At 46.6% G+C, this 23686-nt stretch overlaps 1 protein-coding gene across 2 annotated transcripts in view; it reads right to left on the bottom strand.

Annotated features, from left to right (window-relative positions):
* Positions 1–731: 731 nt before the first annotated feature.
* Positions 732–23686, bottom strand: part of LOC129677315 (solute carrier family 2, facilitated glucose transporter member 3) — a 67164-nt gene continuing 44209 nt past the window's right edge. Inside the window, exons 1-10 of one of the 2 annotated variants that reach the window (XM_055607960.1) lie at positions 14661–14978; positions 12566–12658; positions 11976–12136; positions 10399–10639; positions 9952–10114; positions 8931–9118; positions 6099–6203; positions 5686–5787; positions 4781–4984; positions 732–3019 (exon numbers count right to left, since the gene is read on the bottom strand). In XM_055607960.1, coding sequence (XP_055463935.1) covers positions 2822–3019; positions 4781–4984; positions 5686–5787; positions 6099–6203; positions 8931–9118; positions 9952–10114; positions 10399–10639; positions 11976–12136; positions 12566–12658; positions 14661–14666 — 1461 coding nt within the window. In that variant the 5' untranslated portion in view covers positions 14667–14978 and the 3' untranslated portion in view covers positions 732–2821. Of the gene's footprint in view, positions 3020–4780; positions 4985–5685; positions 5788–6098; positions 6204–8930; positions 9119–9951; positions 10115–10398; positions 10640–11975; positions 12137–12565; positions 12659–14660; positions 14979–23686 lie in introns of those variants that run through there. The other variant, XM_055607959.1, reaches the window with a different exon arrangement.

Raw genomic sequence — 23686 nt, 5'->3', positions numbered from 1 at the left:
CCAGCACTTGGGAGAGGTAGGATTGCCAGGGTCAAGGAACTCAGCTTGGTCTACACAGTGACTTTCAGACCAGTGTGTCCCCTACAAAACATAAAATAAGACCCACTAGATACAGTAGCGTACCTCTCCAATCCTTTATACTGGAGGGGCTTCAGGCAAGACACAGTTACTCAGTGAGAGACAATCAAATGTTTGTAGCCCACAGTCAGCACTAACAGATGAAGGTGTGGAGTGGAGACAGGAGCATAGTTGTTACACGAACACGGGTTCAAAACAAATGGCAAATCAGGCCAAAAGGCAGCAGCCCTGCCCTGGAAGGGAATGCAATACACTCGAGGCTGACTGGGAGCTAGCTGTGCACGCAGTCCCAGCAGTGATGGTCATGCTGATCTCTGGAAAATCACAAACTTCAGAAAGGCTGAAGAGGAAAACCAGGGAGAGCCAAGAGCAACGTGGAAGAACAGGCCTTTTCAGCTAACCCAGGTAGTATGGCTCTTCTTGTGCTTTGCCTCTGCCTGCTGGAGGTTCCCACCTACTATGCTTGTCCTGGCTGTACCTCAGGAGAGCTGGGATTAAAAGTCTGCACCATGACACTTGGTTTGCAGTCTTGGGGGCAAACCCAGGGGGACCTGTTCCTGCCAGACAACACTCCACCCACTGAGCCATATTCCTAGGCCCACAGCACAAAGAAAAAGAACAAATGGGGGGAAAATAAGCTTGTGCCACGACATATTCATTCAGAATTTTTATTTCAAAACAGAAACTACAGTAACATTAATAGAAAGTATGTATGAAGATAGTCACAACCTGGCCATTGACAAATGGAAAAAGTCCACCCAGTGTTCCTGCCAGCTCACTGAGGAAGAGGTAAGTCTGAAGCGTCACCCTTCCCAGCAGAGCGCCTCTTCACAGCGATGTGAGCTGTGTCTGAATGTCAATGAGCACAGGGAATGGTGGATGAGTACTGAGACTGCGCGCTGAAACACTGTTATCATGTGTAAGGGTTTGACTAAAGGGTCTGAAATGTGTAAGCACCAAGGAGGGACAGTGGGATCCAATGACCTATGGAAAAGGGGTGAGGGTGATCAGGGTCATCTCCATGGACGAAACAAGTGGAGAATGAAGGGGTGGTTGGGGAGGTACCTGCGACCCGAGGCAGGAGGGAAATTTGGCATTACTCCTTATACCAAAATGCCATATTTCCTAATCCCTTTAAGAAAGCCTTTCTCTCCCCACAACTGGCTTTTCAGGAGCCACAGCTCTGACCTCACACTTTCCACCATCCCAGCTGGAGTGAGGCTGAGCCTTCCATCCTCAACCTCAAGAAAGCTTCCCTCTCCAACCAGAACAGGGGGCCAGCTCCACCCGGCGGAGGCAGTGCTGCTTATGTACACAGGGATGAGCGTCAACAGACTATCAAAAAGAAAGCTACCAGAGCGAGCAAAGGGGACAGGTACCTAACACCCAGGGCAAAGGGACAGTGCACACGCATTCACATCCTCAAGCGAGGGCCACACCGCACATTTACTCGCACTGTCCCTAACGTGTGTGGCCGGGTCAAGGCCCCTTGGGCACTTAGCACAATATCAGACAATCATGGAAACAAGGGTAGCCTGAGACTCTTAACAGGCATAGACTAACAGGCCATGGCCCCAGAGCGAGAGCGGCAACGTTCTCAAACCAGGTGATACTAATCATTCAGGGAAAATCCTCTCCCAGAGCTGAGGTAACAAAGTCCACATTAGCTACGAATCCCTTTAAACCAAAGTAAAACAGATCAAACACATAAAATCTCTTAAAAAAAAAAATTGAAAAAATACTAAAGGCCTGTCTAGAACTGCTGTATTTAGGCCCTCCCCTCTGTATGGCTCGCTCAGGTGCAAGGGTGACTTGAGGGAAGAATAAAGGTGATTCAGCAGGACAGGAAGGGCTTGTTTGGTCCAGGGGAAGAAGAGAGGCTTTCTGCAAGCCGTCCCTTTTCTGGACTCCATGTAAAATAAAAGGCCATCAACACCACTAACTACAAATCCCGCTTCAGTAACAAGCCTAGATTTCAAGTAACACTACATAAAAACTATAATCTTAAGAGAAAAGGCCCACAGAAAGCCACGAGCCTTTTCATACAGGCACTCGCTCTTCTGAGAAAGAGCACAGGCGTCTCCCTCGAGTGCGGGCGGCTCGGCTCACAGGCCACCCGTAACATCTGTTCTTCTTCGTGTTGCACCATCACCCTCCAGCACCAAACTTCTCTCCTCCAGAACCTCTCCTTAAACACCTCCCTCCAGCCTCCGTTTCCTTACTCTTTCATTATTTGGTAAAAGTACACTTAAAAAAAATAAATATTTATGCAATAAAACCTGAAGATAAAATAAATAAAACTCAAGTTACTTTGCTGTGCAGAGCTGTAGCAGTGAGGAGGGCTCTCCTGTTGAATCCCCGTGGCCCTCCTCACGGTATTAAGATCTGTTACCTGGCAAGCTGAGATGGGGAGAGGGTGCTGCACCCCACTCCTACTCCCTAGGTGTCCTAGTGAGCTGGTCTTAGAACCTAAGGGGAGCTGCAGCCACTCCCTCCTGACATGAAGGTAGACTTTCTTGGTCTCTCCTGATTACAAGAGAAATAGCCAAGAAATGACAGACGTAAAAAGCCATTGGTGATCCAACTAACCCCAGCATTGGGTGCAGCTTTGTGTTCCTGGAGTGTGTGAGAAAGGATCAAATAGCAGCGTTCAGAAGCAGTACTGGGTCATCCTGATGAGGTCCCCCCGATTCAGGGGAGGTAGGTTGCTTTCCATGTTGGAGGGAGGTGATGGAGGCCCGCCTCAGGCATTGCCGGGGGAGTCCTTCATAGGCATGCTGTTCAGCTCCACAGCAGAGCTTTTCCTAGCATGCCCCTCAAAGGCCCGGGTAATGTCCTCGAAAGTCCTGCCTTTGGTCTCAGGGACTTTGAAGAAGGTGAAGATTAGGAAGATAATGAGGAAAGCAGCAAAGACAATAAAAACGTAGGCTCCCAAGTAGGCCTAGAAAACAGGAGAAAGAAGGATGGTTGATTACGAATTTACCATTTTCAATGTTCATGAACGTGAGGCAAACAGTACATACAGTTCGCCTCTGTATGATCTTTTTTTTTTTTTTTGGGGGGGGGGGGGTTTTTACACACGGTTTCTCTGTGTAGCCTTGGCTGTCCTGGACTCACTTTGTACAGCAGGCTGGCCTCAAACACACTGCAATCTGCCTACCTCTGCCTCCCTGAGTACTGGGATTAAAAGTATGTGCCAGCTTAAAGAAGTTATTTATTTTATGTATACGAGAACTTTGCATGTACATCTGCGCACAAGACAGATTCAGATAGTTGAGCCGTCATATGGATGCTGGGAATTGAACTCAGGACCTTCGGAAGAGCAATGAGGGCTCCTAACCATTCAGCCAAATTCCCCAGCCCCTCTGACTGGTCCTCAGTTACAACTCTTCCATATTGACTGGACCAACAAGGTTGGTTTATCTATTATGTCACTATGTTTCTCTGCACAGAATAGAATGTGTCACTTTTTTTTTCCCTAGTTACTAAAACTAACCGATTCCAAATACTCCCTGAGGATTTTTGTCTTGTTTCTTTTTTAAAGATCTACTTTTTATATATATTTATGTATACAGGGTTCTATCTGCATGTACACCTGCACCAGAAGAGGGCAGCAGATCTCACTATAGATGGTTGTGAGCCACCATGTGGTTGCTGCGAATTGAGCTCAGGACCTCTGCAAGAACAGCCAGTGCTCTTAACCTCTGAGCCATCTCTCCAGCCCTGATTTGTTTTTTTTTTTCTGATTTTTATGACAAGGCCTCACTTTGTAGTTCTGGCTGGCCTGGAAATCACTATATAGACTGTACCGGCCTGGAGATCTGCTTGCCTCTGCCTCCTGAGTGCTGGGACTAATGGCTTGTGTTACGCCCTGGAAAGATGTCTCGGTTGCTGCTCTTCCAGAGAATGCAGGCTCTAACAGTCTGTAACCCAGGCACACCAGCGGTGCACAGACAGACATATAGGCAAAACACCCTCACATAATAATAATACGCATTAAAAAAGTGTGTGCAAGCCTGGCCCTTCTGTGGAGTCTGATCTGAAGATGTTTGTCTATGATGTTTAAAAATCCAGGCTTCTAGAAATACTCATGGAAACAGCTTATGTAACGAATCAGCTCCAGCTCATTTTCTACTGGGAGTTGCCTGGTTCACTAACATCCTACAGGAGCCCTGGGCTCTCGGTGCTTAATGAAATGGTGATTTTACCATTGGGCTGGGAAGTCTGCGTACTTGGTACTGTTTTGTTCTTAGGCAGGAGCTATCCTTGCCCCATCTCTGGTCCTCAGAGTTTCCAGTGTTCCCTCCTAATGTTTTGCTGTTTTGAGACAGGGTCTCATTGTAGCCTAGGCTGGCCTCAACCTCATACCCCCTCTCCTGCCATAGCTTCTTAAGTGCTATGACTTCAGGCATGAACAACCATGCATACCTGGCTTGTCCTTCCCCTCTCCTATTGCCTTGAAAAAGAGAGAAATCTGGTTTAAGGTTCACTACTAAGGTGTATATGAATGGTGGTTCATAAGACTTGTTTGTTTGTTTGAGATGAGTTTCTCTGTGTAATCCTGGCTCTCCTAGACTCACTTTGTAGACCAGGCTGGCCTCAAACTCACAGCTGTCTTCCTGCTCTTCCTGCCTCTGCCTCTCAGTGTGCTAGGAAGTAGCCTGGTTTGGGATACTCCATGCTTGATTTGAAATCTACTTACTGCAGCCGAGGGGAAGAGCATTCCAACCAAGAAGTTGGAGGTCCAGTTAGAACAGCCAGCCACTGCTATGGCGGCTGGGCGGGGGCCCTGGCTGAAGAGTTCAGCTACGATAAACCAGGGAATGGGGCCCGGTCCAATCTCAAAGAAGGCTACATAGACCAAGATAGCCACAATACACACAAAGCTCATGGCTTCATAATCATCCTGTGAGAGATAGAAAGAAAGCAAAGTCCAGTTAAATGGAAAAATGACGGAAGTAGCATCCATTTTCAGAGCTATTGTATAAAACAGTCAGTTAGTTTGGGAGTCTAAAGCCCAGAGCTTCTGAATCCAAGGTGTATCATCTCACCCTTACATTCTGTACAGAGACCATCTCAGTGTCTATAAAATGGACAAGGTGATTTCTGTTACCTTTGTTTTGTTTTGTTTTTCCAGACAGGGGTTTCTCTGTGTAGCCCTGGCTGTCCTAGAATTCACTCTGTAGACCAGGCTGGTCTCAAACTCAATCAAGATCCACCTGCCTCTGCCTTCCAAGTGCTGGGACTAAATGTCTGGCCTTCAAGATGACTGTGCCTGCAAGATGGCTCAGCAGGTAACGGTGCCTGTCACCCGACTAGAGTGCCCCACACCCACAGGGTAGAAAGTAACCGGAAGATTAGGAATTTGAGGCCATTTTTTGCCCACATAAGACCTTACCTAAGAATTAAAGTAGACAACACATCTTATAAGCCCCATTACATGCACGAAAGGATACCTGTTTACCTATCTCTGAAGGTGCAATCAACATCTGGGCATCTCCAATTTGATTTTACTGATGACCTAGGTCAACACGCCATCCCCGCCACAGAGAGTAAACCACAGTCTCTTTCACCCCAGCCCTCCCTCCACTCAAAAAGAACACTCACCTTCAGTAACAAAGAAATCGTCATGAAGACGGAACACACAGCCATGCCTCCCAGGCCTATCATGTGCAGGGTTCTCCTTCCTGCCCTCTCCACCAGGAACAGCTAGAAAGCAAGACATATCGGGTTTCACAAACATGCTGTGCACAGGACCCTACGCCCTTAGTCCCATCTCCAGCACACCTAGAGATTGTCACACTTCCCCTCTATACCTTCCCTCCAGTCTATACGTTCTGGATGAGTACAGACTACTTACGCCCATCACCCAGTAGCCTTTTTCCCAGGGGAATTAAAAAAACAAATGGTTGTGCTAAATATGGAAAGTTGTGAGAAGACCAGTCTGTGTCTGAACACTTGTGGGAAGGCTTCGTGTTTCAGCCAGCTCCACCCCTCCTTCACCAAAGCACCCAACTTACAGAAACTACGGTGAAGATGGTATTAACTACACCCGCTCCAATGGTAGCGTAGATTGGCTCCTGGACACCTGCATCCTTGAAGATTCCTGTTGAGTAATAGAACACCTACAAGGAAACAAATGCGGCATCACGAGTCCATCCCAGAAACCCTCGGGGTCCTTAGCCAATGCGTTACCCTTCACCTCCACCTCTCAGTGCTCCACCCCGGCTACTGCTTCTTCCCCTGCTCATCCCCTCTTTAGTTTACTTCCTTCTTGTTTGGGGGCTAGGGTGGAGGTGGGCGGCCATCTCACTTTGTAGCCTCTGCCCCTCCAGTGGTGGAATCACAGGCCTGTGTCCCCATGTCCACCCAGCTCATTCACTTTCTCATGTCTACTTTGCTAATTTTTAGACAGTTAAGTCTTAGTCTCTCTCTTATGTCTCACTACCTAGCCCAGGATGGCCCTCAACTCCAAATCCTCCTGCCTCAGCCTCCCTAGTTAAATGACAGATGAGTGTGACCACACTCACCTTTGCCACTTTTTATTTTTTAATTATTATGCAGGTCTTAGTGGTACACACCTTTAATCCCAGCACCCAGGATGTTGAGGAAGAGAATCTGTGAGTTCAAGTCAGACTGGTCTAAAGAGACTGGTCTTAAAAAGGAGCAAATTAGAAAAAAAGATAAAAGTACCCACAGGCCCTTACTTTAAGCCCTAACTCTGTAAGACATATCGTACCCCTTATTCTTCTATCACATTATAGATGGTTGTGAACCACCATGTGGTTGCTGGGAATTGAAAACAGAATGAGGGAGGCATCACTTGTTCAAAAACAGGTTGGTAAAAAATTTCTAAGCCTGCTGTAATCTGGATTTCCTTTTGTTGTTATTTTTGTTTGTCTTTTGAAACAGGGTTTCTTTGTGTAGCCTTGGCTGTCCTGCACCACCATTCCCAATTGGCTTTACTTTCCTTTTTTTTTTTTTATTTTCATTTAAGATTTATTTATTTATTTTATTTAAAGTACGTGAGTGCTCTATCTGAATGTGCATGGCCATGTCACAAGAGGGAGTTAGATCACATTATAGATGGTTATGAATCACCATGTGGTTGCTGGGAATTGAACTCAGGACCTCTAGAAGAGCAGCCAGTGCTCTTAATCGCTGAGCCATCTCTCTAGCCCCCATGACGTTACTTCTTAATTCTATTTTTATTTATTATTTATTCACTTTGTATGGGCCACAGCCCCTTCATCTCCTCCCAGTCAACCTCTCTCCTCCTTCTCTCCCTAAGCCCCTCCCCAGTCCGCTGGAGGTCCTCCTCCCCTTCTATCTGATCCTCCATCTCATCAGGATTGGCTGCATAGTCTTCCTTCATGGCCTTCAACTCCCTCAGGGGGAGGTGATCAAAGAAAGAGCCAGCCACTAAGTTCATGTCAGAGACAGCCTCTGCTCCCTTTACTAGGGAACCGACTTGAAAACTGAGCTGCTTGCGGCTACATCTGAGCAGGGGGTCTAGGTCCTCTCCATGCATGGTCCTTGGTTGGGGTATCCTTCTCTGCAGGACCCCCTGGGCCCAGATTTTTTGGCCTGTTGGTCTCCTTGTGAAGCTCCTGATCTCCCCCTTCTTCCCTGCACTCTGCCAAAAGTTTGGCTACGAGTTTCAGCATCTACTTCCATACCCTGCCGGGTAGAGTCTCTTAGAGGGCCTCTGTGGTAGGCTGCTGACCTTTTCCCTGTCTTCTCCCACTTCTGATATCTATCCCCTTTGCCCTTCTGAATGAGGATTAAGCATCTTTTCTAGGGTCCTCCTTGTTGTTTAGCTTCTTTAGGACTATACGATTCAGGACAACCCCACCTGCATTTGGGTTAGAGTTATACCCAGGCCAAACTCTGCTCACTGAGGAAAATGGGAGTCACCCTAGAACAGTAACGAGCTTCCTGAAGTGGGACAGGGCACCTGTACTAAGCACCTCACTCATTTTGTGATATCTTGGATCCTGTTTTGCAGGACCAGGACGGGGGTAAGGTGCCCGGGGAGGTGTGATTGGTGCCTTAACAGGCAGGCGCACATCCTTCAGGTCATGTATGCATCCATGAGCCTCACTTCCATCCCAGCTCTGCTCTTCCCACTCTCTTGTGCTCATTAGTTTTTACCTCTGGCAATACTTGACTGTATTATTGTTTTCAAATAAGAAAATCTGAGTGGGGTCCATCAAAATTCTCTAACGGAGGGCAGGCAAGAAGTCCTGTAGTAAACTTTTCACACTACCTCTCAGATTCTCTCTCTCTCTTTTCCCCCTTTTCCCTGGAGAGAGGGTCTCATGTAGCCCAGGCTGGTCTTCAACTCAGTATGTATTTGAGGATGATCTTGAACTCCTGATCTTCCTGCGTGACCCTACCCTCCTGAGTGCTGGGATTGCAGCCACATGCTGCCACCACACCTGGTGCTGAGGATCAAACCAAAGGGCCTCATGCATGCCAGGAAATCACTCTGCCAACTTAGCCACAGCTCTAGAGAGGAGGTTTTATGTAGCGTGGCTGGCTTGGAACTTAATAAACAGAACAGGCTGGCCTCAAATCTGGATGATCTTCCTGTCTTGAGCTCTGAAATGACAGATGCGTCCCAGCAAATCTGACCCAGAACTATTGTTCTTTTTCTCTTGAGACAGGGATCTAGTTATTGTTGCTGCTCTATTACTAATGCTGTTGTTGACCTCAAATTCCTGGGCACTAATGACCCTTCTATTCCAGCTTCTGGAGTAACTATATAGTCTACAGACACATGACAACATGCCAGCAAGATCATGTGGCTTCAGTAGACTGTCCCTAGGTCCCCCCTGATAGACACTCACAGCATTGATCCCAGAGAGCTGCTGAGACAGCTGCAGGACGACAGAGATGAGGAGCGGCTGGAAGTAGTTAGAGGACCTGAAGAGCTCCAGCACGGTGACCTGCTTCTCCTGTGCCATCCTGGCACTCTCATCTTTCATCTCCTGGATCTCCTGTGCCACATCCTGGGTGCCCCACAACCGCTGGAGGACTGGGGGAAAGAGGCAAACGTAATAAAGATACTGTGTACCCCCCCATCACACCTGCCACCTTGTCAGTCATCTGGCAAGAGAGCAAAGAAGACGAAAACGCCTACAGAATCCATCTTCTGCTTGTCTTTGCACTTCGTTCTTTAAGTTCTGATTCCGTCATTAGTGTCAGAACATGGTCAAAAGAATGGTGCCCAGAGAACTATGCCTTGAGAACTCTGAGAGAGGCTCTAGGAAAAAAAAGGCAGAGGGCCTTTTTCCCCAGGTGAATTTTGTTCCCTGGATTGGTCTTGATTTCATGCCTTCTGTGACAAACATTTACATTCAATTCATAAGAAATGTTTATTCTTGTTGGATGTCAGAATACAGTTATAGAAACCAATCTGGCCAGTGTACCCTGAATCTGGACATGGCCTTCTGCCTTGCTTTCATGCCTTCCCAGATATAGTCTACAGTACATGCCAGGCAATTATATTTAAAGTGCTCTGTACTGAGAAAGTTCTGGGAAAAAGCTGCACTGTTAACATTTAGTACGTGCGTATTGGTGTTTATTTACATGTTTTTCTGATAATGTTTTCCTGAACTCAAGCAACCTTCCTTGAATCATTGCTTTCTTTGTCATATTCATGTATAAAGGTAGACTGAATTGAAGGCTGTCCATAGCATTAGACTGTAGCCTGCCCAAGTGTTTAATGTCCTCAGATGCCAGATCTCACAGATACATATGTGCACAGGTCAGAAAACTCTTCAGCACAGGCAGAAAGGGAGGCGACAAGAAGCATGCCCAATGCTCTGGCCCTCAACCACACCCGTTTGAGATCCGAGGAACACTCACTCTCCTTGGCACGGTCTTCCTCCTTCTTGTTAATGAGCAAGAATCTTGGACTTTCCGGGCAAAACGGAAGGGCTGCGCTTTGTAGGATGGCTGGAATGATGGTCAGGCCCAGCAGCCCAGGCCACAGCTCTTCAGAGCCCAGGATGAAGTCCAAACCAAAGATCTAGAAGCCAGACAAAGAGAATGCTCAACCCCCAATCATATTTCCATGCCATAAACACACTATTTAAAAGAAACAAAAACAACAGCAAAAACACCTATCCTTTTATGATGCATTGAAAACAGAAAATAGAAATTGTTCCTCTTCCTTTCTGGGCCCTGCTTGCATCATTAGCTACCCTGTGAACTGTAGTAATAGTATCTGAATACACAATGGGACTCATGTTGGATTCAGAGTATTTCATGCATGTCAACTCCTTCATGGAGCAGAGCAAAACTGCAGGGTACCTGAGCCACCAGAATACCGATGACGATGCCCAGCTGGTTTAGTGTGCCAAATGCTCCCCGCAGGGCGGTAGGAGACACCTCTCCAATGTACATAGGCACAAAGCCTGTGCACAGTCCACAGAAGATGCCAATAACCAGGCGACCCAGGATCAACATTTCAACAGACTCCGCTATCTTGGCAAAGCCCATAAGGCAGCCACCAGCGATGGCCAGCAGGTTGACGAGGAGCATGGAGTTTCGTCTGGAAGGTTAAAGACAAAGCATGGTTAGCCACGTGGCAGGCTCCCGGTCTTTCCAGTCCTTACCCCTCTGCTCTTCTGAGGCCTTTGCAGGTTTAACTCTTTCCCTTTCATTGCTGTGGGCTTGTGTATTTGAGTGAACCACCTCCTCACTGAGGTACACCCCAGGGCTTTTTTTTTTTTTTTTTAATTTTTAAAATTTTTATCAATTAACAGTGTATCCCAGCTGTAACCAACCCCCCTCCCAATCCTACCCTCCCTCCCTCTTCTTTTCCTATGCCCCTCCTTCCAGGGCTTCTTTTTATTCTTAAAATAAAACCAGCTGGTGGCACACGCCTATAATCCCAACAGTCAGGGAGGCAGAGACAGGCAGATTATCTGTGAGTTTAAGGCCGTCTACAAAGGGAGTCCAGGACAACCAGGGCTACCCAGAGAAACTATGACTTGAAAAACCAAACCAAACCAACCAACCAACCAACCAAAAACACAGAAACCAAACAGCTAAACATTATCCAACTTTTTGGCTTTACTAATTATATTAAATTCAATTTGCATGTCTAGAACATACCAATTTTTCATAAAAATTAATTTTTATATATGAATGGGCAAGATGTAAGCACAGGGAGCATGTGCTGTAGTATTTGTGGAGGTCAGAGGTTAACTTATGGATGTAGCAGGCCTCAAACCATGATCCTCTTGCCTGAGTCCACTGAATGCTGGGACTGTCTGCTTATGCCACCAAGCCCAACTCTTAGAGTATCTAGTTTTATATCCTCTTAAGACATATTATTTTATTCAATTTTCTCTTGGGGAAGGGAAATCAGTTATTTAGCCTTTGTCCATATTTCCCACAAGGCAAGGATTACAAAAAATATTTATTTTATAAAAAGTAATGAAAAGACTTCCAAGAAACGTCCAAACACACTCAGTGATAAAAATAACTTCTGGCTGGGTGTCATGGCACCCAGAGAGCAGAGGCAGTGGCTGGACCCAAGTTCAGCCTGGTCTACACAGTTAGCCAGTGATCCTGCCTCGGGGTGGGAGTGGAGGGGTTGGGGGAAAGAAGGAACCTTTGACCTTAAAGGAGTTTAAGGAATCTCCAGAGCTGACCTTACTATAGCAAAATCAAGCTCGCCTAGGAACTAAACTAGCAGCTAAGCCAGGTCAAGCACTCACACAGAAGATCTCTGGAAAGGTCAGTAGTAGCCCACCAACAGCCACATTCCAGGCCAGGTGGACTAGCTCTCCTTGAGTAGAACTCAACCTCCCTGACCCCGCACCCTCTGCTGTCTTCCATGTAGCCAGTACAGTACCCTTTGCTCCTTGTCTGAGTAGTACCTGCCAAAGCGGTTGACAAAGAGTCCAACAGAAAAAGAGCCGATCATGCCACCGACGGAGAAGATGGCCACGCACAAGGACCAGAGGGTGGTCAGCAGCACCTCGCTTGGCAGGTCTTCCAACCGCTCTTCCAAAGTGTAGTTGAGAAAGTCCTTTATGAGCTGCATGATAAAATGCACAGTGGGAGGACAGGCCATTAAGTCTGGATGAGACAAATACCACCGTGGCTTCCTCCCTGAGTGAGGCAGGACCCCGAGGGAGGAAAGTTGCTTGCTTTGAAAAGGGCAGTTCTAGGAATCGCCCTAAACATCCAGTAGGTGGCAGCACAGATGTTCAGCGGGATACCCCACCCAGTCAGTCTCAATTTCCCGTTCTTAGTAATCCCTGAGGACTAATACAAGAAATAAATCACAACTCCCTGAGAGGACAAGAGGCCGGCCAGAGTATCAGGAGTAAACAGCCTTGTCTTGGGCTTTTTCAACAGCATGCTGTTCCCCCCCCCCCCCTGCATCTTAGCCAGGCACCTCACATTTGCAATCCTACTTTAAAAAACATTGCTATTCCTTTTCATTTAGGTGCTTGACACTCACTGTCTCCGGTGCATTGATGACGCCCGTGTTGTAGCCAAACTGGAAAGAGCCGATTGTGGCAATAGTAATGGCAAACACCAGAGCTGGGGTCACCTGGAGAGAAGACAAAGGGAAAATGCTTACAAACTTTGACTAAGGGCTTTCTTCCCCTCCTCAGGAGGTCTGGCTGTCGTTCTTCTTGAGGAAATCCTTCTGCCTTTGCCTCCAGAATGCAGGACACATAGGATTTCAAGCACATCTGGGGAGTAAGACCTTAAAAGGAATGAGTCAACCCCCCCCCACACACACACACAGACAGGGTTTCTCTGTGAAGCCTTGGCTGACCTGCACTTACTTTGTAGACCAGGCTCACCTCAAACTCACATCGATATCTGCCTGCCTCTGCCTCTCAAGTGCAGGAGTCAATTCTTTTAGCTTTACGCCTGGTCAAATAGCCAGCAGGACCATGGCAGTGCACAACTGTAATCCTAGTACTGTTGAGACCAAGGCCATAGGACCATGAGTTCAAAGTCAGCCTGGACCACATACTTCCCCAGATAGACAGGTACCTGACTGCACTCGGGACCTGGGTGTGCAGGGAGGGTGTGCACTGGCTCGTGTCCACAACACCAGGCTGAGGCAGGAGGACAGCCATGAGTTTGTGGCCAGCCTGGGCTACACAGTGAGACCTTGTCTCAAAACATAAAACATAGCAAAACCCAAACTCCCCAAAACATAGAGGGCAGAGCAGAAGCCAGCTCTAAGGCTCCTAAGAGCTGACTGTTTGCAGAGCGACACTCAGTCCACCAAGGCAGGAGCAGCTCGAACTGCATGGCCACTGTGATGCTTAAGCCAACAAGGAAACCCCAAACAAGCTAAAGGTACAAATTACTGCTCTCCCCACCCCCAACCATTCCACTTCGACTTTCAGCTCGTCTTTCCTCACTCCCTTTATGGTTTTCTTTGAGACAAGGTTCCACACTCTGTGTTCCAAGCTAACTTCAAATCCAACCTCCTTAATCCTCCTGCTTCAGTCTCTCCAGTGTGGGATGCTAGGTGTGAGCTGCTAAGTGTGGGATCCTAGGTACGAGTCGCTACGCCCAGATTCTTCTTCCTCTTCTCCTTCTAATATCTAGACTATGTAACCTACCGGCCACATCCTGAGCCCTCTTGAGAGTCTTCCTGCTCGCTAAATATGGTACTATTCCTCTCCAGGCAGCTGGGCAGAGCGTCTGCTCAGTCTGAACAGTCTTAGGAGCCATTTTTAGCTGAGCAGAATCAGGTCTCACCTTGCTGGGAAATCACTCAAGGGGGCAGGGACAACTCAAAGCCGGAGCCTAAGGTCAATCTTCTTGGCCCACCACAACCTCTTCAACCGTCCTTAAGATCCTTCTCCATAAGGTCACTCTGGGTGGCCGGCTGGTAAGCGAGCTGAGCTGACCTTCCCAGCAGCCTCCAAGCCTCTCGGTGGCAAGGGCTGTCCCTTCCCGTTAAAGTCCTTCCCTTGTAGTAAAAGCCTCTTTTCCCGTTTCCTCTTCTATCCCGCTTTTTTTCACCGTCTCCTGGTTTACTTCATTTTCAAATTAATTAAGCTTCGTCAAAATGCCGTCTCCCTTACAAATACCGCTTCCTTCACCCAGATGCATCCTACACCCACACCCACAGCAGGGACCATTGGACTTCCCTCTCCACAGTAGCCGGGGATCCTAACGACGGACGTCTGGATGCTGAAGTGCAAACCCAAGCCAACCCCAGTTTCTCCCCAAGGTCTACTGCTTCCCCAGGCCTTCCTTCCAGCTGGCTCCAGACCCACTCAGCATCCGCACAGCCAAGCCGCTACCCTCTTTGCTCTCATCACAGCTCCGTCAAACACGCCCGAGAAGCAAACAGCTTCTTCTTCGGTGACTTTCTCATGACAGGAAGGTGTCCGGGAGGATCCGCATCAGGTATGAGAGGCACAGAACGCTACACTAACATCGAATGCTGGAGCTGATATGAAAAGGCCTTGGTCCGGATGGCTCCGTGACCAAGCTCCGAAACCGGAGCATGACAATCGGCACCAAGACCTGCCCTTCTGAGGACCCCAAACAAGCAAATACAACCAACCGGTTCTTACCTTCATGGTTCCTAACCCAGCTCTCAAGTCTTAAGGTGGATCTAGAGCCAGCCAATGTCCTCGGCAGCAAGTTCTCTGCGGGTCCTCAGCAGCTCTCGGGGACCATCACAGCGTCACAGCCAGAAGCCCAGCCTACCTATTTATAATCTCTGCAAGGGGTGGAGCCTGCAACCCCCACCCCTTTCCAGCCCTTAACCTGTGACCCCAGGAATCCGGTGACCTCTGTTATATGATCTTCATAGCTCCTCCCCCAGCCCCCTCGCCTCTGCAGGCAGCCCCACCACCACCAACACACACCCTCAAACACACACTCCTGCTTTTTACCACATCCTTCCCATGGTTCTTTTTTTCTTTTTTAAGCGCTTGTAATTCCTTCCTCTTTTCAAGAGCCGACAACCTTTTTGTTTCACAGAAAAAAAAGATACTGAAAAAGTTTGGAGGGCGGGCAAATTTGAAGGCACTCAGGATGGAACCAGTCGAGAGAGAGAGAGAGAGAGAGAGAGAGAGAGAGAGAGAGAGAGAGGACAATCTAAGGCAGAGTTGAGTAGGTGCTGTTCTCAGCAAAGAGTGGGAAGCTCTGGGTCTGTCAGCTACGATTTGATTACAGGCTGGGTGTGCAATCTTGAAGGGAAGGGCTAAAGGAGAGCCCACAGCAAGAACACTGGCCAAGAAGACTCTTCCAGGGGTGAAGGCAGCCTGGATGGCTGGGAGCCTGATCAATGCCCCTGGGCTGCAGGAAGGAGAAGGTAAATCGAGGTATACAGCCCCGGTTCCTAACCACAGCACGCACCACCCACCCCTTGTGAATTCTGCCGCTCTCACCTCTGTTCCGAGGTTTAGAGCATCTAGAAACACAATGGTATTTGCTGAGTGCATACTTTAGTGAGAAAAATGAAGAGGAGGGATGGGTTGTAGCTCAGCAGGAGAACATTTGCCTGGGCTCTAGGTTAGCCCCTCCCCCCAAGAACAATGAGTCAATCAATCAAAGTGGACAAGGACCACTGATTCTCACATGAGAAATGTTTGCTAAGATACTGTTAGCCAGGGATTGTGTGTTTCTTGAAAGACAAGTATGAAACAAGTATCTGGAAAACTAAAAAGTTGGTAGGAGAAAATAAGAGCTTAGGGAGGCTAATGACCTCTGGTAGGAGGGATTTCAGGTTAAGTTGGCCCGAGAAGCAGCTGAGTGTGTGACTGCTCTGACTTTCAGGAGAAGCAACCCCTCCCAAAAGGAGCTGGCAGGCAAGGGTGGCTCGGTCTACACAAGAAAAAGGAAAGACATAGCTTTGTGGCCAGAAATCCAGAATGGTGGGCTCAACTGAAGCAAACCTGGTCCATCTCTCCTTAAACGAGGGTCTTTCCTAGACAGGAGCCTTACTGAGAAAACGGAGGCTGAGTGAACCGTGACATCCAAGAAAACCTTCCCTGAGACTGCACCCCTCCTCCCTCCATTTCCCTTCCAAGAAACACTGAGGCGGAAGCCCCGTTTAATTACCACAGCAACTGTATTCAGCAGCCAAAGGACTCACAATGCCCAAAGGCCAGCGACAGCCAGCGGGAACGGAATCCAAGCCACTTTCGCCACACTACATTTTCTTGTAGCCACGTTAGAAATAGTGAAGGTTGTCATGATGCCTCAGCAGGTAAGGGCACTTGCTACCAAGCCTGGTGACCTGAGTTTCATCCCCAGGACCTACGCCGTGGCAGGAGAACACCATCTCCACAAACTTGTCCTCTTTCTGTTTTATTTTGTTTTGGTTTGGTTTTTGTTGAGACAAGGTATGTCTGTGTAGATTTGGCTGTCCTGGACTCACTTTCTAGAGCAGGCTGTCTACCTGCCTCTGCCTCCCAGTACCAGAATTAAAGGCATGCACCACCACCACCATTCAAAAGACAGGCACAGTGGCACACTCGCAATCCCAGCTCTCAAAAGGACTGTGAGTCGCAGGCCAGAATGGGTTACTTATGCTGCCTCAGAACAAGATCAAACAGACAATTGGGTTCTTTAAGGCCACGAGGCTCCTGTGATCATAAAGAACACATGAGCCAGGTGTGGTAATGCCAGCACTCAGGAAACATTAGCAAATGGATTTCTGAGCTTGAAGCCAGCCTGATCTAAAAAGTGAGTTTCAGGACAGCCAGGGCTCTGTTACACAGGAAACCCTGACTGGAGGGAAAGGTTCATGGCTGGCCTTGCAGCTTTAAGTAAGATCAAGTGTGTCTGTCTCTTTCTCCCTCTAGTTTCAAGGTATTTGTTTTTTATTTTAATTAATTTAGTTATTTAGATTTTTTGGTTTTTGGGTTTGTGGGGTTTTTTTGTTTGTTTGTTGTTTTTGTTTTTAAACTGGGTTTTTTCCTGTGTTGTCCTGGCTGTCCTGGAACTCACTCTATAGACCAGTGCTAGGATTAAAGACATAAGCTAATACCCATCCAGCTCATTTCAATTTATTTTGCATACAAATATCTTTTTTTTTTTTTTTTCCTGAGACAGGTTTTCTCTGTGTGGCCTTGGGTGTCCTGGACTCACTTTGTTGACCAGGCTGGCCTCAAATTCACAGGAAGGAAGAGAGAAAAGATGAAAAAAAGCAATGTGAAAGGGATACAGACCTCAGTGAGACCTATTTTCTTTGGCAAATTTCGGTACAAGAAGACTACTTTTTTTTTTTTTTTTTTTAAGTTGGCTTACAGCCACCTGTAATTCCAGTCCAGGGCATCCAGTGCCTTCTGGCCTTCCAGGTGCCGTACACACATGGTGCACAGACGCGCGTGTAGGCAAAACACCTACGACGCATTAAAAAAAAAAAAAAAAAAAGTTAACAAATTTTCTCTTTTTTAAAGGCACTCCAGAGGGTGGAAGTGGGCTAGTGATCTGGGAAAGACAGATGCTCCAAAGCCAAAGATTAGCTCTGGAAGAGACAATCTACAGACAGTGACAGAAAGGTTCGACTTGCAGCAATGCGTGTATTTTAAAGATTACTGCTGGAATTCGGCTGAATCCCAAGAACATAAGATGTGCTGAGCAGATCGAAACGAATGTTGTTTGAACCGGGAGCTCGACAGATGCTCAAGCTGCAAGCCTCAAGCTGCCATCTTAGCCACAGAGTCCAAGACAGAGACTTCATCTCAAGCAACACAAGAGCTGCTGAGAAACTGTCCTCGGCGTGCTGTGGGGATGCCTGTGACGCTGCCCGGGGTCCCAGGTGCACTGTGGTAGGGGATGGCAACAGAGTGAAAACTCCAAGTCCCAGAGTGGGTGACCGGCCCTGTGGGACAAAGTGCCCAGCAGTGGCCTCGTGACTGAGATGCACCTACAGCACCGATCTACCCCTTAGATAGGTCCTTAGCTTGCTGGTGAGCTCTTCTGTCTTGAGGAAGTATGAAGGGGACTTTTTAAAATGTACCCAGCAGGGAGCTAAGAGCAAAGAAGGTGTGCTTCTTGGAGAGGGAACAATGAGAACAATAGCCTGGGATACCATCTCCAGATGCAGACTCCCGCAGAATGGAAGCCTCCATCTGGCCTCCTGCTAGCTTGTGTTGAGGTTTGCTAGTGTGATAACCTAGCGGAAGGACAAAGGATGCTACAAAAGAGCACTCAAGACTGTTTAAACTCTGAGAAACACAAGCCGGGGGCTGTTTTAATGACTGCCCAGATTCTACGCTTTCTGTTTGTACCATTCCCCACAAACAGCAGCTTGCCTGACTTTAATCTTTCTCTACCAGGTGAGCTGTCCCCATAATTCACTTTGAATTTGAAAAAAAAAGAAAAGAAAAGAAAAAGAAGCAGCACCAGCCCTGGGGTGAAGAAAGAAAAAATTTGAGAAATGCTGATTCCCCTGTTTACACTGTGTTTAAGCCAGTCATTATTGCCTCTGGTCCTAGAGAGAAATTCCAGCTCTCAGGTTCTCATCACTGCTGCAGATCTTTCCTGTCCCAAAGTGGGCCGGAACAAATTCCAAAGGAGTGCTAACCCTAAGTTAAAATTCAAATCACACCAATCTTCTCCAAGATCTTCAGTGATTACTCAGTAAGCCCGGGTTCAAAGCACACTTGACTAGAGATAAGTGGGCTACAGTTTAAAACATTCCCACAGCGTTAACAGAAAACCAAGACACCCAAGTTAAATTTTATTATATCAGGCCATCTGATACATCCCAAATTCTTCTTTTCACTCCTCTCTTTTTTTTCCTCTTTGCAGTGCTGGGGATTAAACCTGGGTCTTCATATATCCTACACAGAGCTACATCAGTCTCAACCCTCAAAAGTCTTACATTAATATTTAACAATGTAAAAGTTATTAATAATCTATTTTTCTATCTTTGTATCAGGCCTTCGGAATCCATGTGTGTTTTACACCTCCAGTGCACCTCAGCTGAACACTCGGTTTTCATATATCAAGAGAAACGTGCTTTTCTGTTAATTTTTCCCCCCAGTGCTGGGTACTGAAGATAGGTACGGTGCACATTTCTGCTAGGCAAGTACTCCCCCCGCACTGCACTGTTTCCAACCTGAAATGCCTTTTCAAAGTGAAACTGTAGGGGGTCAGCCAGATGCCTCGCAGGGTGACAAACAGCCTTTGTCTTGAACCCAACGATCTGGGCTCCGTCATACACAAACACCACACACTTTGGCATGAATGTGCCACCCCATACGTAAATAAAGAAATATGTAATGATAATAGTCACAACTGTGTCACAAAAATGTTTTACATTACTGAGACCTTTCTTTTCCCAAGTCAGGGTCTCACTATGTAGCTTTTCACCTCTCTTCCTCCCAGGATTTGGGCACTGCTCTGCCCATCTCCTTTTCTAGTCACTGCTTTACTCTCTCCCACCACACTGCTTCAGTTTTCAACAATGAACTTAGATTCAAATCGACTGAATTTAAAAGTCGCTAGGTTGCAAACATTCACTGACCCTCTCGGAGGTTCAGTGACCCCCTGCTCCATTGGGTAGGTCGGATCTTGACTGTAACAATTATCCCTGGAATTTAAAATAGATACTCAAGGAAAAACATCCTTTTGGCTCAACTTCTTGAGTAACAGGGAGTGCAGGTGTGTGTCACCATACAGGGCTGGAATAACCCCAAGTTTTGGCTGAAATGTCACCTCCTTTAGGAAGCCATCTGTTCCCTTGCCCCCGTAATTCACACGTTTAAAGCAGGGGACTTGGGGCCTTTTATGTATCCTCAGGTCCTTTACACAACACTAGACATATGTGGATGAACAGCAGCAACTCGAGACTTCTACCCAAGCATTCGATTTGGCAAAGTGATGCAGCAATGCTTCTGGGTCATAATAAATAGGGCAAGGCTGGCTGAGGAGGTCATTACGTGTGTTACCCCAAACCAAAGTCGGCAGCCTTTTCTTTAATTTACACATCTGAGGGGACGATCATATAACGGCGCTGATATAAGCCTCTAGCCACAGATTCATCACATTCACAATTAACGTTTTAAAATCGTCCTATGCATCGAAACCTACATAAAAGACCAAAATCAATCAAGATTGCCCGGCAACTCTGCATATTTGGCTGCTGTACACCGTGGATGGATAAGTGTATTCTCCAAAGGTTCATGTGCTAGAAGCCGGGTCTAGTTAGTGACATTAAAGGGAAGAAAAACCTTTAAGAAGTAAGGCCTGGGTTAGCACTCTATTCAGGGTTTAAAGGGCAAGTTTTGTGAGCCTGTTCCCTCCTTCTTCCACATGACCCCAGGAATCGAACTCAGTTGTCAGGCTCGGCAGCAAGTGCCTTTATTTTCTGAGCTATTTCACAAACCCCTAAACCTCTTAGTGCTAAGTGAGGCATATGCTGTCGGTCCTAGCTCTTGAGTGAATGAGGAACGAGGGTCAAGAAATGGGCTATACAAGTCAAGTATTTTATTATAGCAACAGAAATTGGATGGATACTGTTAGTGTTCTGATCATCTCTGGGTCACGTTTCAAAATTTAAATTGCAGTGCAGGCCTGCAGGATGACTCCGTGGGCAACAGTCCTCATGACCTGAGCCCCACACCCAGAACTCCCCAATTGCCAAATGCTGGAGATGGCTCTGCAGAAGAGCGCTTGCTGCTCTTGCAGAAGAGTGAAGTTCCATCCCCAGAACACATATCAGATGGTTCACAACCACTTGAAACTACAGCCCCGAGGCATCCAATGTCTTCTTCCGGCTTCTGTAGGCACCTATGCAGTCACAGGCACAGACACATAAATGAAAATAAATCTAAGACATTTTTTAGCACTTTAGAGGCAGGTTCAGGCAGATCTTTATGAGTTCAAGGCCAGCCTGGTCTACAAAGTGAGCTTCAGGATAGCCAGGGTTACACAGAGAAATCCTGTCTCGGAACCTGAGTTCAATTCCCAGCACCCACATGGCAGCTCGCAACGGTCTGTAACTTCAGTTCCAGAAGAGCCAACACCCTCAGACAGAGCTACATGCAGGGAAAACACCAATGTACATAAAATAAAAATAAATAAGTTATTTTTTAAAAGATTACATAGACAAAGGGAACTCTGGAGAAAACAAAGGGTCAGGAAGGGGGAAGCAGGCATGGATGTCATAACGCAAATGTAAAACCCATTACCTCCTACGTCAGCAGTTTAACTTTCCTGCCAATGCCTTTCCCACTGTGCCAAAAGCTCCAGGAAGCTAGCAGAACAGAAAAACCTTTGGGTTTGTTATCTAAAGACTTACTTGCTCAGTGATAAATGCCTGTAATCCCAGCACTCAAGGAGGCAGAGGCAGGTGGATCTCTGTGAGTTTGAGGCCAGCCTGGTCTACAAAGTGAGTCCAGAACAGTCAAGGCTACACAGAGAAACTCCGTCTCAAAAAAACAAAAAAACCAAAAACAAAAACCCAAACCCCAAAACTGACTCAATGCTTTTTTTTTTTTTTTTAAGATTTTCAATTATGTATATGTGTGTGTCTATACATTTGAATGTGTGAGTGCAGATGCCAATGGCACCGAATCTCCTGGAACTTTAATCATATGTGGTTGAGAGGCACTATTTTAAAACAAATAAATGTAAAAAATAATAAACAATAAATAAATATAATAAAATAATATATACATTTTTATAGACACATATATGTCTATAAGAAAAGGTGATTCTGTCAAATTCTCAGGTAGAAACACTTTCCTAGAAATGGACAGAATGGTGATCTTTGTTTTAAAATGGCAAAACAAACAAACAAACAAACAAACCTGTCTCAATATTATTTTCTCCATCTGTAATGAAATGGCTTTTTGGCTGAAGATATTTCTCCTCTCTTCCTTTTCTTTACTCTTTTTTTTCTTTTCTCTGGGGGGGGGAGGGCTGTGTTTTATTTTCATTAATCATATGAATGAGGCACTATAATATTCCAAGGCAAACTGGAGAATTTGGCAGTCGAGTTTGCCCCTGGGAGACCCCCAGGCCACTAGCATCAGCACGGAGCACCTGGGTTCAGGAGCGCGTGGCCATGTCCATCTTGCAGATGGCTCACTCCCTACACCATGCCAGGTCTTGGGGAGGTAGAGCAGGAATCCTCCAGGTGCTTGGGAAATTTCACTCTTCTTTGTTTGTTTGGTGGCTTTTTCCTTTGATCACCATGCTCTCTTGTGACTCTTCTTAAAAATGGCAGTTTCTTCCTTGTCTGCCGTTCTCTTAAAACAACTGCCTAGTTGTGCTGGCAGACACTTGTGATCTCAACACTGGGGGGGGGGGGGGGACTTTTAGTTTAAGGCTGGCCTGGGCTACAGACTAAATCTAGCCACCTATCCCAACATTTTTCTTTGTTTGGTTTTGGTTTTTTGACACAGAATTTCTCTGTATAGCCCTGGATGTTTATAAGTTATAGATCTAATAAATGGTTAAATATCCAGATTATTAAACCAGGCAGTGGTGGTACATGCCTTTAATCCCAGCACTCAGGAGGCAGAGGCAGGCGGATCTCTGTGAGTTCCAGGACAGCCAGGGTTGTCCTGTAATAAACAAACAAAAACCCCCAAACAAACAAAAACAACAAAAATCTGGAATTTTGAGCCAGGCGTGGTGGCACATGCCTTTTAATCCTAGCACCCGCACCTGGGAGGCAGTGGTGGATCTCAGGGAGTTCGAGGCCAGCCTGGTCTACAAAGTGAGTCCAGGACAGCCAGTACTACAAGAGAAACCCTGCCTCAATCAATCAATCAATCAATCAATAATTCAGAATTTGTAAAGAGCTTCTGCAACTCAATAACAGAAAGAGAGAAATAAAGGAAAGAAAGAAAGAAAGAAAGAAAGAAAGAAAGAAAGAAAGAAAAGAAAGAAAAGAAAGAAAGAAAGAAAGAAAGAAAGAAAGAAAGAAAGAAAGAAAGAAAGAAAGAAAATGTTCCAAATGCCTTCTGTACATACATACAAACAAACAAACAATGGGAACTCAGATTAGGCATGTGAACCAACACCTGTATTCCCAGCTCTGGGAGATGGATATGGAGTTCAAAGACAGCCTGAGCTACATGCTAAACTCAAGGCCAGTTTAGGGTACAAAGACTGTCTCAAAAAACCAAACCAAACACACAAACAAAAGCAGCGGAAGTTGGGGGTGGTGCTGGAGTGTGGAATGGCAGTTAAGCTCCGACAGAAGATTCATGTCCCACGGGTTCTGACACTGTCTTCTGGCGTCCACACCAGGCATCCACACACGGTGCACACACAAACACTCAGACTGCTGGTCAGGGTGACACCCTGTCCCAGGACCTTAGTCTCAGCACTCTGGAAGCAGAGGCAGAGACAGGCGGATCTCTTCGAATTTGGTTGAGGCCAGTTCAGTCTACACGGCGAGTTCCATACACGTGGGCACACACACATGTAGAAAATGAATGTGATTTTTAAGAAGGAGAAAATCTGCTGGTCACACGCCTGTAATCCCAGCACTCTGAGAGGCACAGACAAGAGGATCTCTGTAAATTAATCTACAGAGTGAGTCCAGGAAAGCCAAGACTACACAGAGAAGCCCTGTCTCAAGAAAAAAAAAAAAAAAAAAAAAAAGGAGGAAATCTGTATAACA

The sequence above is a fragment of the Psammomys obesus genome, unplaced genomic scaffold, assembly GCF_907164565.1.
Source record: "Psammomys obesus unplaced genomic scaffold, mPsaObe1.curated_primary_1811, whole genome shotgun sequence".
Classification (NCBI taxonomy): Eukaryota; Metazoa; Chordata; class Mammalia; order Rodentia; family Muridae; genus Psammomys; species Psammomys obesus.
This window is presented reverse-complemented; position numbering and strand designations above follow the sequence as displayed.